The 13,343-nt window shown below is 39.2% G+C and overlaps 1 protein-coding gene and 1 pseudogene across 2 annotated transcripts; one reads left to right on the forward strand and one right to left on the reverse strand.

The window, feature by feature from the left end:
- The first annotated feature begins 3,402 nt into the window (after positions 1 to 3,402).
- On the forward strand, positions 3,403 to 6,534 carry PAL1 (PHE ammonia lyase 1). The gene is made up of 2 exons (XM_088254294.1): positions 3,403 to 3,958; positions 4,647 to 6,534. Exons 1-2 carry the CDS (start codon positions 3,555 to 3,557, stop codon positions 6,394 to 6,396), a joined length of 2,154 nt encoding a protein of 717 aa, XP_088110420.1. The 5' UTR covers positions 3,403 to 3,554; the 3' UTR covers positions 6,397 to 6,534.
- A 4,593-nt stretch (positions 6,535 to 11,127) lies between these two features.
- LOC110766156 (sulfate transporter 3.1-like) lies at positions 11,128 to 12,998 on the reverse strand (annotated as a pseudogene). Its single transcript, XR_015836471.1, has 7 exons — positions 12,882 to 12,998; positions 12,619 to 12,745; positions 12,241 to 12,510; positions 11,939 to 12,129; positions 11,757 to 11,842; positions 11,586 to 11,660; positions 11,128 to 11,483 (listed from the first exon to the last, which is right to left on the reverse strand). The product of XR_015836471.1 is annotated as a sulfate transporter 3.1-like (transcript).
- Positions 12,999 to 13,343: the final 345 nt, after the last annotated feature.

Genomic DNA, 13,343 nt, shown 5'->3' on the forward strand with positions numbered 1-13,343 from the left:
CATGGTCGTGCCAAATAGGACTCATGAGATAATCAACCAAATTTTGAAATAAATATCAACAAAAGTTTCTAGTACCAAAATATGTGGTTTGAGTGAGTTTTTCCCCTTTACCAAAATATATATTTTGTTGTTGAAATTTTTGCCAAAAATGGAGTGTTTAGTCGACATGACTATTTTTGTTTTTTTGTTTTTAAATATATTGATTTGGATCCAGACCAGACGAGCGGTTCACATAGAGTATAAGTTGTCCTTCAAATTGCCACACATTATTTGCAAATTGCAAGTGAATAGACAACAAATTTATAGCACCTTGTCTACAATTTGGTAGACTAACTTACATGGAGCTTTTAATTGGACCGGACCAGGGAAGGCCCTCGGCACAAGCAGATAAGGCGGTCGCCTAGGATCCCAATTTGTAAAAACTCAACAAGAGAGTAAATTATGAGAAAGAAAAGGAAGCTAACAGTGCTTCATTGACAGAAAGTCACTTTGAATTGTCTTAACAGACATCTTTTTCCTCCTCAGCCGACACTCATTCTTATGCATCCATCTCTAGAATGACACGATTAAAATGCATCCATCTGCATTTATTTTAAAAAAGACCCACCGGACGATCCTGGCTCCACTTAATTATGGACAATTATTTTCATATTTTTAAACCCAACCACTTCATCACAAATCCACACTAACGCCACCTGTCATACTGAAAAAAGAATAATCACACACCAATTACATTAAAAAGGAAAAAGAAAAAGAAGGAGGAGATATAGGTGGGAGTGGAGTTTTCAATTTATGAGCTCCAAATGTGGAAAGCTTGACCCACCTCGTCAGTTTATGTAAATTTGTAAAATATAACATAATCCAATTCACATAAAAATTATATATTAATTATTTCCACTTGAATGTGTTATGAGCCTTAAAAACCATGTACTAGTGTAAAATTGAAGAAATTATAAAATAGTACGGCAGTATGGTTATATAATATATGGTTTTTTCATTAGAAAAGTGAGAGCAAAAGTGTAAATATTTCGGATATTTTCGCTTTTTTTGTGTGTGGCTAAAATATTAATATTTGTCTCATGCAAAAAGCTATATTTTCCAACATTTTATATATGCATCATGGTTTGTAAAAATACCTTTGATTAATAATGGTAAAAGATTTATTTATACTTTGGATGAGAATAACAAAAAAACACTTATGATCTAAACAGTGCTGCTATTTCCACCCCTGTCATATTTTCTCATCCACCTTATCTTCTCACTCACCATATAAATCTGAAAAACACAAAACCTATATTTCCACCCACCATTATTCCTAAAATACCATTTAATTATTAATTCAAGCAAACTCTCTCCCCTCTTTTTTTTTCTTTCTTCTTTCTTTTCCTTCTCTCTTTTCTGCCTGTTCACTTTTCGACCCAAAAAAAATAAAAAAATCCCTCTCCTTTTGTTATTTTCTTCTTCTTTCTCTGCGCCATTTTTGGCTATAACCACACCACATGCGAACAATTTGGATTTAACCCTTATCCACGTCCCTCACTGCTGAACTTTTCTGGGTCCGCCACTGACCCCCGCCGCCAATTTGATATTTCCACCCCAACCCACGCGCCTCCTCCTCTGAAGATGTTGACCATGTCATCTATTTTTTTTTTTTGTACAGAAACTCAAAGAAATTACAAGGAGGGTGGGGCTAGAATTGAGATATAAGATTGGGGATGGAGTTAATGGGAGTGCTGAGAAATTGCAGGGAGGTGATGGGTGTGCTGAAAAATTGCAGGGAGGGGTTTGCTGAGAAATTGCGGGGAGGGTGGGGCTAGAATTGAGACATAAGATTGGGGATGGAGTTAATGGGAGTGCTGAGAAATTGCAGGGAGGTGATGGGTGTGCTGAGAAATTGCAGGGAGGGTGGGGTTATAATTGAGACATAAGATTGGGGGTGGAGTTAATGGGAATGCTGAGAAATTGCAGGGACGGTGGGTGGGTGGGGTTGATGGGTGTGCTGAGAAATTACAGGCCGGGACGATGGAGAAGGATGGAAAGGACGGTCAGTGTGGATTTTGAACAAAAGAAAAAAATATATGTGGATGTGGTTGTGGTTGTGGTTGTGGGTGCGTGTGCGAGAGAGAGAGAGTTGTAAATTTGTCTTTAGAAATCATTTTGTAAAGAGATAAATATGGCTTTAAAATTTTAAAGATAAGATGAGTGGAAATAATAGCATTCTTTAAACAAACTATTTTTTGCTAGTTTTCTTTATATTCCAAAAGCTTCAGTGGAAGCTAGTTTTCTTTATTTTTTTGCTAGTTTTCTTTAAATCCACTTGGTCCAAGTGGAAGGGGCTTGGATCCTTTAAACAAGAGGTCCTGGGTTCGATTCCAGGCGCTTGCGAATAGAGCAGACTTTGTTGGGAGAGGTCCCCGCTTTGCACCCGACAGTACCTCGAGGGTTAGTCCCCGCAATCGCGCGGGGGATACCTTGGTTTTCACAAAAAAAAAAAAGACGTCATTCACTTCCAGTCAGTCACGCACTCTCAAATGCCAAAACTTCACCATAAATTTTTATTCGAATATTCTTGCTAATTTTCTCATTTTATGCTACAAAATATATGGTATAACAATTCATCCATGTGGTTGCCAACACTTAAGCCCTACATATTTCATAAAAATTTAATCCATGTGGTTGCGGCCACACCATCATCTTATTTGTAATAGATCTGGAAAAAATATGATTTTTATCAAACTACTTGTGCATAAGAGCACCCATCATCTTATTTGTAATAGATCTAGAGAAAACATGATTTTCATCAAACTACTTGTGCATAAGAGAGCGAACAAATAAACAAAAATTTTAATAAAGAATATTTGGATGATTTGCAGCAACCTCCGTCAAATATAATATATAATCAAATTCAGAGAACCTGAATAGTATCAGAGAACGAATTTTGAAATAATAATTTAATTGAAAATATAACCCAAAAAAATGCAATGGAAAACTTCACGAAGGCTGTGAAAAAAAACACCTTACGCTGTGAAACCTCCATATTCAATACCGATACAAGTTGGCCATAAAATTGCATAAATACAACAAAAGAAAAACTTATTCATTTTTAATTTTGCTTTTCCTTTTACTTTTCCACACTCAAAACAATCCTCACCAACCACTTTCCTGGTGTCGTCTCCTACCCCTATACCAAGCAACTAACAAGTATTCGGTCGTCCAATCATCCACCTTAGAAGCCACGTAGCCTACATCCCCACCGTTGGATCCATAGATGATCATACGGTCACATTCAATTTTCAACCAACCCTCGTGTGGCTCTCTGCCACCCTTATGCTCACCTACCAAGCACTTCCCAAATATGACCCGTTTCAAAACCCTCCCTCCTTTTAACACTTCTTCTCCACCCACCATCTCTCTATTTAAGCACCCTCCTCTCTCCCTCCACTTCTCAGAAAAACACTCTGCACACCCTCCTCCTCCTTATTCTTCTCACATTCATCAAACACTTTGCTCTCATCAGTTTTTGTATTTTCCCATTTGGGTTTTTGGTAATTAACATGGCAACCAACTCCATCAAGCAAAATGGTCACAAAAACGGATCGGTAGAGTCTCCTGAGCTCTGCATAAAGAAGGACCCTTTGAACTGGGGTGTGGCAGCAGAGACACTAAAAGGGAGCCACTTGGATGAGGTGAAGCGCATGGTGGCTGAGTACAGGAAGCCGGTGGTGAAGCTCGGTGGAGAGAGCCTGACCATTTCCCAAGTGGCGGCCATAGCCACTCATGACTCTGGGGTCAAGGTTGAGCTCTCTGAGTCAGCCCGGGCCGGCGTCAAGGCCAGCAGCGACTGGGTCATGGACAGCATGAGCAAAGGGACTGACAGCTATGGTGTCACCACCGGGTTTGGTGCTACCTCCCACAGAAGAACAAAGCAAGGGGCTGCCCTTCAGAAGGAGCTCATTAGGTAAGCTCTAGCTCCTCCTCATCATAACATTTTTTATGATACCGAATATCAATTTACAGCACATGCTACATTGTCGATATTTTTTTGTACACTGTTAATGTTCGATCGTAAGTGTATCATATACTGTAGATTGGTAGTCGGTAGCTCAGCCAACTAGTTCCCATCGTTTTATTTGCATCGCTTGCCTCACCTAGAACTTTGACTCGACTGAGTTGACCCAGTGTATGGTGGACGAGTTGAATGATTTGTTGTTGTGGTGGGTATTGGGGCTTAGGCATTGCTTAGTTAATTACTTGCAAATGGAATATATAGGGACCGAGTTTAAACGGGCGAGTTGACTGAGTCAGGACGGGTTGACAGCCCATCCTCTCTCTCTCTCTCTGTTTTTTTTTTTTTTTTTGGGAAAGAACATGTTTTGTGGACTTGGGGGTTGAGAATTTTGCTATAGGAAACCTTTAGAATAACAAGGTGAAAGTCGGGTTTGTCACCAAAGGTGACAATTATAATTAGGTGAAAGATCTGCTATAGTGGATCTTGAATGTTAAACTAATAATTTTGGACCCAAGTGGATTTGAATTTTATAATTATGCCATCCGCTTTTCTCCTCCTTAGTTACATTTGTTTTTCAATGCCTTTCTTAATTCACCAAACCATGGCTGATAATTGTTGTTTGATTTTCTTGGTTCAGATTCTTGAACGCTGGAGTGTTTGGGAGCACGAAAGAGTCGGGCCACACTTTGCCTCACCAGGCAACAAGAGCAGCCATGTTGGTTAGGATCAACACACTCCTCCAGGGCTACTCTGGCATAAGATTTGAGATCTTGGAAGTCATCACCAAGTTCCTCAACAACAATGTCACTCCATGCTTGCCCCTACGCGGCACGATCACAGCCTCCGGTGACCTTGTCCCGCTGTCCTACATCGCCGGGATGCTAACTGGCAGGCCTAATTCCAAGGCTGTTGGACCAGATGGCCAGACCCTCAGCGCTGCAGAGGCCTTTGAGTTTGTTGGTATCAATTCCGGGTTCTTTGAGTTGCAGCCTAAAGAAGGCCTGGCTCTTGTTAATGGCACTGCTGTTGGTTCTGGCTTGGCTTCCACGGTTCTTTTCGACACTAACATTTTGGCATTGCTGTCAGAAATTCTATCAGCAATTTTTGCTGAAGTTATGCAGGGGAAGCCTGAATTTACTGACCACTTGACGCATAAGTTGAAGCACCACCCTGGCCAAATTGAAGCTGCAGCAATTATGGAACATATTTTGGATGGTAGCTCTTATGTTAAAGCTGCTAAGAAGTTGCACGAGCAGGACCCTCTGCAGAAGCCAAAACAGGATCGATATGCTCTCCGAACTTCACCTCAATGGCTCGGTCCACAGATCGAAGTGATCCGGTACTCCACCAAATCCATTGAGAGGGAGATCAACTCAGTCAATGACAACCCTTTGATTGATGTGTCAAGGAACAAGGCCTTGCATGGTGGCAACTTCCAGGGGACCCCAATTGGTGTCTCTATGGACAATACTCGTTTGGCTATTGCATCCATTGGGAAGCTCATGTTTGCTCAATTTTCTGAGCTTGTCAATGACTTTTACAACAACGGATTGCCATCAAATCTGTCTGGAGGCAGGAACCCAAGTTTGGATTATGGCTTCAAGGGGGCTGAGATTGCCATGGCATCTTATTGTTCTGAGCTTCAGTTTCTCGCGAACCCGGTCACTAACCATGTCCAGAGTGCAGAGCAGCACAACCAAGACGTGAACTCTTTGGGGTTGATCTCTTCAAGAAAGACAGCTGAAGCTGTTGATATCTTGAAGCTCATGTCTTCCACATTTTTGGTGGCACTTTGCCAAGCCATTGATTTGAGGCATTTGGAGGAGAACTTGAGGAACACAGTTAAGAACACAGTGAGCCAAGTGGCTAAGAGAACTTTGACAACTGGGGTTAATGGAGAGCTCCACCCATCAAGATTCTGTGAGAAGGATTTGCTTAAAGTGGTCGATAGGGAATATGTTTTCGCCTACATCGACGACCCCTGCAGTGCCACTTACCCATTGATGCAAAAACTAAGGCAAGTGCTGGTTGAGCATGCTTTGACAAATGGTGAGAATGAGAAGAATGCAAGCACTTCAATCTTCCAAAAGATTGTTGCTTTTGAGGAAGAGCTGAAGGTGCTTTTGCCTAAAGAGGTGGATAGTGCAAGGGCTGCATTGGATAGTGGAAGTGCTGGAGTTCCAAACAGGATTACGGAATGCAGGTCTTACCCCTTGTACAAATTTGTGAGGGAGGAGTTGGGTGCAGAGTACCTAACAGGGGAAAAGGTCAGGTCACCGGGCGAAGAATGTGACAAGGTGTTCACAGCTATCTGCGAGGGAAAGATCATCGACCCGATTCTGGATTGCCTCGAGGGCTGGAACGGTGCACCACTTCCGATCTGTTAGCATTTCGTTACGCTTTGAGTGCTGCATTCCATTCCACTACTTCTGTGTCCATAAGTTTGATTGCATTGCTGGTAGACTGTGTGACTATACCTATTTTACCTAATAAATGTAAAACCATCTACTTATGCTTTTTGATTCTTTCTAAGTTCTTTACCACTTCTTTGTTATTTAGTGAGAATAGTATTCAAATAGTCAGGAAATGTTTTGCAGAAAATGTTGAATGTCTGTCTCTCTCTCATCAGTTACATAAGCATCTCCCATAGGAGGCTATCAATTCTCTTCATTTTCTTTTTGACAAATCTCTATTTTCTTGAGGCTGATGAGTTTCACTTATCTTATTTCATCTTTGTGATTTCAATTCAAGTGATAATCTGATCATTTGAGTTCCTAAATGACCACCATAATGTTAAAATGAGATGATGCAGAAGAAAATGTTACCAAAATTTACACCAGAACTTCAAGTACTTTTTAGCCCTTCAACTCAAACCAAAATCCTTTTAAGCCTGGCTAGACCTACAAGATCATGAAAACTAATTGGCAACAAATAGAATGAATCAAAACAAAACAAAACGAAAAGAAGAAGGAAATCCCCCATCAGAGTCTAAACCATACAGAGGGGCCAAGCACTCAGCAACCATATGCTTTGAGCTTTGCTTTGAGTGCATGTTTCTCTCTGTGCGTGGTTGGTTTTCTCCTTCTCTTTCTTTATTTATTATGTTATATACATATATATATTTATTTATTTATTTGTTTGTATATATTTTGGTACTGCATTATCCAGCACAAAATGATTGATTTAGAGTGAGAGAGACCACTCTGGCTTTAGCTTTGGTTTCAGCACACAAGCAAGGGATTGGATCATGGATGGATGGATGGGTGTGAATATCAAATCCACCTGGTTGGTTTAGCACTAGAGAAAATGCGAACTCCTGGTCAGCTTCCACCAATTTGAGACCATAAAAGAGAGAGAGAGAGAGAGAGAGAGAGAGATGCTGCTTTGACACTGTTCAACTGCACAAGTCTTGTCCACTTCAATAATCCAATGAGCTCAAATTTCATGAATAATCATTGGACATACAAAACATGATATCTTACTAAAAATGCTCTTAACTACCACTAAGTTGTTAAAATAACATTATTGTTACTGGAACAAATAGTTCAATAAATATTGTCCCATCATTTCGATAACAAACCGTCCTAGATAATCTTGATATAACATAAAGGGTTTTTTAGCACAACACATCTCTCACATTCGTGAAACTATCAGATTGCGTTATTAAAGTTTTTTGTATCACTCGTGGTCCCTAACGTTAATATGTGTGCTCTCAAATAGTCCCTATCGTGACTTTCTGTCAAAAAAATCGTTAAATCTCATGAGATCACATGCTCATTTTATGAGGGATATAATCGTCAGACCAAACTCCTTTGATCTCCTCAACGCCTCAGACCCATTTGCCGCCAATTTGGAACCATTTCCCTTCATTTCTTGTTGGATTGGCGGGGAAGATGGGCTTTATTATGGGTTTTTGTGTTTAGGGCGCAACTAAAGCTACAGTTCTATTTTCACATCCTAGAAGAATGTCTTACTTTGGACGAAGAACAAGCGCTGAAAATGGAAGGGAAGAACATGAACAAATTGAACTATAAACAACACACATTGAACAAATTGAATAAACTAAACAATCAACCACTATGAACAAATTGAACCAACTCCATACATAAAAAATCACTTTCAATTACATCATCAACCACATTGAGTTCCATCACATTAACCCCTACATGACTTCCATCAAAAACCACTTTCAGTTCCATCACTTTAACCCCTAGAAAGCTTCCATCAAAAAACAATATCATACATCAAAAACCTTAGACCACTTCCATCAAAAACCAATTACAGTTCCATAAAACATAATCTCAAACTCTCCATGGCCTTCCTTTCTTTGCTGGAGACTTTAGTCTCCTTCTTTGGACAGTTTGTGATGTTGAGGCTTGCTGGGATGAAGAATTGTGTGCAGTAGGAGGCTGTGATGCCACTTGAGGTGCTGGAGAGGGTTGTGAAAGCCTGACAACTGCTAGAGAAGGTTGTGAACTACTTGTTCCCGCTGGAGCATTAGGTTTTGAATTGTGTGCATGTGCAGACAAAAGAATACTGAACACTTTGCTTTTGAATTCTTAAAATGATCCTTACCTTTATACGTTGCAGCCTTTCCCCCCTTTTCGATAGTTTTCATTTGCCTCATCCATCCTCTCAATCACTATTAGAAGACTCTTGCTTCTAATTTCACTTTTGCAGATCAGATTTACTTCTCAGAAAAAGCGTAATGGGTATGATGGTGTTGACGACAATCTAGAGGAAATGGGTTTGAGGCGTGAGGAGGTAAAAAGGAGTTGGTCTGATGATTATATCCCTCATAAATGGGCGTGTGATCTCACGTCACAAGGTTTAGTGATTTCCGGATAAATGGGCGCGTGATCTCACGTCACAAGATTTAACGATTTTTTTAACGGAAAGTCATGGTAGGAACTATTTTAAGAGCGATCATATATTGACGTCAGGGACCACGAGTGACACAATAAAACCTTAAGAACGCAATATAATAGTTTTGCAAATGTCAAGAATGTTTTGTGATAAAAAGCCTAACATAAAGTATTGCTATCATATCGATATTTTCAATTTGCTATCAAAATAATGATATTAGACATCATTTCCCTAATTTATTTCACTACACAATGTCACATGTTTGGTGAAAACATTATGATATGTTTTACAGCTTCTCCAATTTATCAGTTCTAGCATGAGTTATAAAATCTGACCCATTAGCAGCTATATCATTATTTTGCTTGTCGCATAAAGCTGAATTTCATACTTCTAGTCTGAGAGATTTGACACCATCAAGGCCTCATTTTGAACAAAAAGATGCAATTGGGGCACTGAAAGACTCTGGTTTGTCTTTCTTCTTCTTTTTTTGGGCCTTTTGTTTTGGTACATTATTTTGTCTGAGCTTTTGCTGCACAATCGATCCCAACCACCAAATGAAATAATCATCCATGCTTGTGAATCGTGCACTGACTTGCATCCATTTTGTGCCAGCATTAAGTCTCCTCGTTTTATACTTCAATGCCTAAAGATGAGTTTTGCTCTTGAGTAATTGTTTAAAACCAAACTTAAGTTCCAAGTATGTTTTGCTTGAATACTTATTCAAGCACAAGTAGACGTCTGCTCGTTGTTGATGTATGTTTAATCCGTTGTAAAGTCCATAGGCATTCACGATTAACAATTGTCTAAACATGTGTGAATGACCATCTATCAAAGGTTAGAAGAAAGTATGCATTCCTTGCTAATTAAACCCACAAGTTCACAAGTTTATTAGAGCATTTCCACTCATTTGTCATGGCAAAGGGAAATGGGAGGTAATGATTGTTACTATTCACATAAATAGTGCCAGCCCTAGCAATTTTTTGTTGTTGTTGGTTTTCCACCCATTACCATGACAACCTAAGGGCAACCACTATTCACATGAGATATAATGAGAGAAATTTGTATAGAGTTTTAGTGTGGGAAGTGAAGAATACGGCTAGGTATTTATATAAACAAAAAAAGAACTGAAATCTTTGGGGTTTTTTTTTTCCAATTTTTTTGTTATTTAAATTGGTTGTTGACGTCACAATGACGTTAGCATTAAGTCAGCTTGCCCACGCAACAGTCCAGGCAAGTCTTGCCTTTGGATTTGCCCAGGTTGGTGGAGCCCAACTCTTACTCTGACAAGACTTGGGCATTGGAAACTGAATTGGAAGCCTCTTGCTCAGGCTGGACCTCCTAGTGGAAATACTCTGGGGAACATCAAGATTGTGCACAAGGGTAAGACGTAAGAGTATCTTCTGGGCCTGACCCAACCCAACTAATAAGTTGGGTCAAGTATCAAGAGAGCATAACAAGACTTTCATATAAAGTCCATTGACCATTCCCTGGTGGGTTTAAAGCTCTCAGAAGGCCTAAGGCTGCAGAAATTGAGACCATTTTAGTTATGCTGGGCAAGCCCAACTTAGTGGTTATGTTTTTCTTTTTTGGTTTCTCAGGGTATCCCCCGTGCGACTGCGGAGACTAAATCTCTCGAGGTACGGTCAGGTGCAAAGCGGGGACCTCTCCCAACAGAGTCTGCTCTATTCGCAAGTGCCTGAGATCGAACCCAGGACCTCTTGTTTAAACAATAAATAAAAAAGTTCTCATGAGGTTTGCGAAATTATTAGGTTTAGTGTTATTGAGTATAAGTGATAGTTTAAAATTCAGAGGATAGTTTCTTTTGTTAAGGTAGTTGAACTAACTTTTGCTAGAACTTCTGACCTTGTGACTCCAAGATGTTTTTGAGACTCATGTATTACTCTTTTGCTCTTGAATGTATCGTTTTCTTCATTTTTGCTATACTATTAATTGGAATAAAATTTCAAAAAATACAAAGTATAGCCGGGCGGCTATAGCGTTTAAAGAAGGTATAGCCGAACGGCTACACTCCCTTTTTAATTTTTTCCGGAAATTAATAGTGGCTATACTACGTTTTTTAAAATTCTTATTCTAATGAATAGACTCTGTTTTTTAATTTTTTTAAAAAAGTAAAACGTATGGCCGCTCGGCTATACCCTGTCTTTTAATTTTTTTTAAAAAGAGTAAAAAGTATGGCCGCCCGGCTAAACTGTTCTAATAAATATAATATATTAAAAGAGTATAACTGCTAGTCTATACTCCCTTCTATTATTATTTTTCCTGAAACTAATACTATAGCCGCCGAAGCCATCAAACGTTGTTTCCTGAAATTCATTTCTCCTTAATTCAAATGAGTCCTCATATTTATGTGGATATTGCTTTCTGATACATAAATTCACATTGTAGCCAGCCAAAGCCATCAAACGTTGTTCCATGCAGCTGGTTCTTGATCTTTGCCAGGGTTGGGCTTGGTGGAGTGAAGCATGAAGTTGCATGCTGCAAAAGCCTCTGCAACTGTGAGATAAATCCATCCTTGACATGTTTTCTCAATCAACTCTGACTTGTTCATCTTCTTCATCACCTCGCTTCCTGGGTTCGCCAGTACAAGCTAAACACAGATGGGAACAAAATTACAGAGTTATATAAACAGATGAAATAAAAATTTGGAAGGAAATATTTGATAAATTGAAAGTGTTGCAGATTTTTGAACCTGGAGCCCCCTTCTGTCAACAAGCTTTTTGACCTCTTCAAACATGCTTATCCCACTTGTGTAAGTTACCAACAGCTGCAAATTAAACCAGAAAACAAATTAATTTCAGGGTAAAAAATGTCACATGAATTTTCTTTATATACATATGCACTATTTGTTTCCCTTAGTTACCAGTCATATCCAATGTCACATATTGCAAGCTACTTTCCCCTGCAGATTTGATCCTGTCTTCCTCATCATTTATCCACCTTGTAATCCTGAAAACAAGTAGGACATTGGGTCAACTTCCAAATTATTATTTTTAAATTTGATTATAACATGCAAGAGTGTGTTCAGGTTTAGTTAATTAGTACCTTTCTCTAAAGTAGTTGGTATTTGCAAAGTAAATGGGAGCATCAATCTCAAGTATGAGAATTCCAGGAACATTGCTTGCATTGGGATACTGCTCAACATTTCTGTAAACCATGGAATTCGGAAGGTTTCCTTGAACAAAAGTCCTTGGCCTTGCCAGAAACAAAAGTACCCTGATCACAGATATTGCAACCTACACACAAGAAAAAAGAAATATTAGTTCTAATAAGTAATGTTAAGTTGTAGATATGGTGTTATTGTCACACACAGTAATTTTTTACTGGTGTGACATAACTGTATGTACCGCTAAGACTAGGCTGATTTCAATGCTGCCAACTACTCATGCAGACAACAAAGTCAAACGTGTCAAACTTCCAGAGGTGAATTGCAGCTTCATAATCTATGAGGCCGAGCATGGCGGCTATTATAATAGCAGACAGCACAACCAGGGGAGTGTAATGGATCAGAGGAGTGAGGAACAACAATGTGAACATAACCGCAATTGCCATGACAACATTTGACATTGCCGTCTTGCATCCTGCATTGTAGTTAACTGCCGATCTGGGAAATGGCCCTGAAAATTGATGAAAAAATTTCGCTTAATGAGCAACATGAAATGAATCTAATTAAGATTAAACCCCTTAATTTAATTAGTATTAAATGTGTACGATGAGTGATTAACCTGTGGTGAGGTAGCAAGAAGTGCAAGAACCAGCAACGTTCATCATCCCAATGGCAATCATTTCTTTGTTTCCATCAATGTGGTCTTTCTTGAACATGGAAAAGCTTCTCCCTACTGCTACTCCTTCCTGCACATAGCAATTAGGAAAACCCACAATCCATTAATTGTTATAATTAAGAACGGTTTGCAATACAACATGTTCTTTCTCGTGATCAACTGGCCTAAAAAATATCAGTAACTAAAGAATTATGTTAATTACTTACGGCAAGAGCTATAACTCCAATTTTGAAAGCTGTTGTCAGATAAGGAGACACAGACAGAAGGTCTCCAAAGGACATTGGATTAAGCTCCTTCTTCAGCTTTCCTATCTGACAATACATATCCACGAGAAAATTCAGGCATTAATTTAAAAAAATTGTCATATAGGTAAAAACCAAAATACTAAATACAAAAAGCTTTTACAGGCTAAAATCTCTATTGCTCCCTCTAGCAATAACTTTTCGACCACATCTTTCTGTTTTCGCAAAACACATAATCAAAAGCCAGTTTTCTTATAGCGGCCATCAGAAATTGAAGCGAGTTCATAATTTAGCTAAAGTCAAGAAAAAAAATGGACCCGCCTAGACCCGCCTAGGCGGCCGCCTAGCTAGGACGATTTTTCCGACAGCCTAACTGAACAAAAGCATAGTTTATAGGTTTTGAACATCATTACCGAATTTAACATT

The sequence above is a fragment of the Prunus avium genome, chromosome 6 (genome assembly GCF_965620075.1).
Source record: "Prunus avium chromosome 6, drPruAviu1.hap1.1, whole genome shotgun sequence".
In the NCBI taxonomy this organism is placed as follows: domain Eukaryota; kingdom Viridiplantae; phylum Streptophyta; class Magnoliopsida; order Rosales; family Rosaceae; genus Prunus; species Prunus avium.